The sequence below is a fragment of the Octodon degus genome, unplaced genomic scaffold (assembly GCF_000260255.1).
Source record: "Octodon degus isolate 3935 unplaced genomic scaffold, OctDeg1.0 scaffold00033, whole genome shotgun sequence".
NCBI classification, from domain to species: Eukaryota; Metazoa; Chordata; class Mammalia; order Rodentia; family Octodontidae; genus Octodon; species Octodon degus.
In genome coordinates, this window is record NW_004524609.1 from 12,945,027 (window position 1) to 12,947,295 (window position 2,269).

Below are 2,269 nucleotides of genomic sequence, written 5' to 3' on the forward strand. Positions count from 1 at the left end.
AAAGAGTAGTAAGATTGAACACCAGAAAAAGGATTCTTACAAGGTGGTGTAGCCCACAGTGCTCGCTGCCATCAAGACTTCAAAAGGATGGGGTCATCAGGAGAGTGACCTGTACCTGGAGGTGGTGGTCCACACATTCTGGTACACTGCAAGGCTGAAGCACAGTGACCACAGCCTGAGCAACTGAGGCACTGACAGCAACGTCATGTCTCAAAATAGAAAAAATAAAAAGGGCAAGATGTACCTCAGTGTGAAGGTTCTGAAAGATGACATGAGCCTTAAACATCTTGCAAAGCTGCATTGAATGGGTTTATGAAAGCTTTAAATCCTAAAATGCCCCATCCTGTCCCTGAGCCTCTGAAAGGGACCTTGCTTTTACCTTGCTTTCACTTGGTCTTCCTTACACCCTCCCCTGCAGCAGTAGCAACAGATCCTGGAGATCTACAGTAGGACTGCCGAGATCGAACTGCTATTAGAGATTCCTGAAATGATCTGGAGCTCGACGGAAGCCCCAGGTCTCCGTGCCAGGCTGCCCTACCTGCTCTGCTGCCCTCTTCACAGCTTGCTCCAGCTGGATTCTCTCGGTTCTCTCCCGATTTCCTGTGCTGGTCCAGCAGGTGGCAGCAGCCAGCCACTTCGGGTAAGTAGATGCCACACACCGAAAGCTCTGGTGGTGGCCAGGCTGCCCTTCTGTGGACTCTTCGTGATGTACCCAGGCTCTTCACCCAAGATGTTAAAAATTCCCTGTTGACCTTTGTTGTCCTCTTTCTGGGTCAACCATCCTGCACGAAAGCAGAATTCTGCACAAAAGCCACGTTGTCTGACCAAGCAGTGGCAGAGGCCGTCTGCTGCCTGATGCTTTCAGAAGAGAGTCCCCACACCAAGCCCGCACAGACTTCCTGATGGCCAGGAAAACAGCCGTTTAGACGCTTCTCAACCAGCTGAACCATGGTGGGTATGGCTTCTTTCCAAAATGTGATCCTCTATAAAGCGTAGGATGGAGCAGAGGGAGCTTTCTTAATGGAAATTGTTTGCATTCTCACAGGCTCTGGCATCGAGGCCCAGTTTTGCCCATTAGTGGAACTGACTGCTGGCCACCACCTTGGGCCAAGCACGTGCCCTTTTCTACACTTTACCGGAAGGGCCGCTGCCAGATCCATCTCTGCCATGCGGGCTGCTCTTCTCTACTCTGGAGACCAATGCAAGCTAGTATCCTACTGGTGAGCACTTTTATTTTTTAATTATGTATAAAACTATTTGTCTTTATTTTTATTTTTTTTTCTCCTTTTTTTTGTTTTTGTTTTTGTTTTTGTTTTCTTTTGTTTTGTTTCGTTTTTGCGATTGAACTCAGGCCCTTGCGCTTATCAGGGAAGTGCTTATTCCACTGAGCCATCTCCCTGGCCCCTTTTCTCCCTTTTGTATCATGTGTTTTTTGTTATTACACATTTGCATTACATTCCTCACAGGCAGTTTATACATACATATAATGTATCATTCTTTTTTGTCTCCTTCCCCCATCCCTTTTTGATCTCTCCAACTTTTTTCTTTTTAACCAGGAATCAAATTCAGGACCTTGTGCTTGCTAGGTGGGCGCTTATGCCGCTGAACCCGCTGAACCATCTCTCCAGCCTGTCTCTCTTACTCTTGATCTTTGTCTTGGTTACTTTTCTTGCTGCTGAGAGAAATACCCGATAGGCACAAGTTAAAGAAAGATTTATTTCAGCTCACAGTTTTTCAGTCCATAGTCAGCTGGCTCCAAGGCAGGTCAGCATGGTGGCAAGAAGGAGTGTCCATGGCAGGGCAGGCAGAAGGCAGCGAGCAGTGAAGCCTTGTATCCTATCCCGTCCCGTGACAAGCCTAGTGCACAGTGCCACCCTCGCCCTGGGAGCCTTCTCATTAGCCTCACCCAGAAGCTATGCTGAACTAATTTAGTTAGCACACACCCTGACCCAGCCTCACACACCCAGCTGCCAGCCCCTCCCAGAAGCCCCGCCTCTGAGCCCTTGAGCCTTGGGGGCACATACCTACAGGCTTTAGCAATCCACTTCCCATTCCATAAAGCTCTATTTCCATTTTTCTCTTTGATTATCTTTCTCTGTAATCCTTTCTCCCTTCTCTCCCTGCCTCATACATCTCTTCATCACCTCTTCACTGGAAAAAAAAAAAAAAACCTTAGCTTTGCTCTTTGTATTTTGGGTTTCTCAGATAAGACAAACCAGTTGACATTAAAACTTATGTGTCACTTTATTTCACTTAGCATTGTGTACAT

The 2,269-nt window shown here is 47.2% G+C and overlaps 1 protein-coding gene across 3 annotated transcripts in view; it reads left to right on the top strand.

Annotated features, from left to right (window-relative positions):
- LOC101568536 (conserved oligomeric Golgi complex subunit 1-like) overlaps nucleotides 1-1,098 on the top strand; it is a 6,181-nt gene extending 5,083 nt beyond the window's left edge. The window contains exons 2-4 of one of the 3 annotated variants that reach the window (XM_023713998.1): nucleotides 419-640; nucleotides 794-951; nucleotides 1,046-1,098. In XM_023713998.1, coding sequence (XP_023569766.1) covers nucleotides 419-424 — 6 coding nt within the window. In that variant the 3' untranslated portion in view covers nucleotides 425-640; nucleotides 794-951; nucleotides 1,046-1,098. Of the gene's footprint in view, nucleotides 1-418; nucleotides 952-1,045 lie in introns of all 3 variants that reach the window. The other 2 variants (XM_023713997.1, XM_023713996.1) reach the window with 2 other exon arrangements.
- Nucleotides 1,099-2,269: the final 1,171 nt, after the last annotated feature.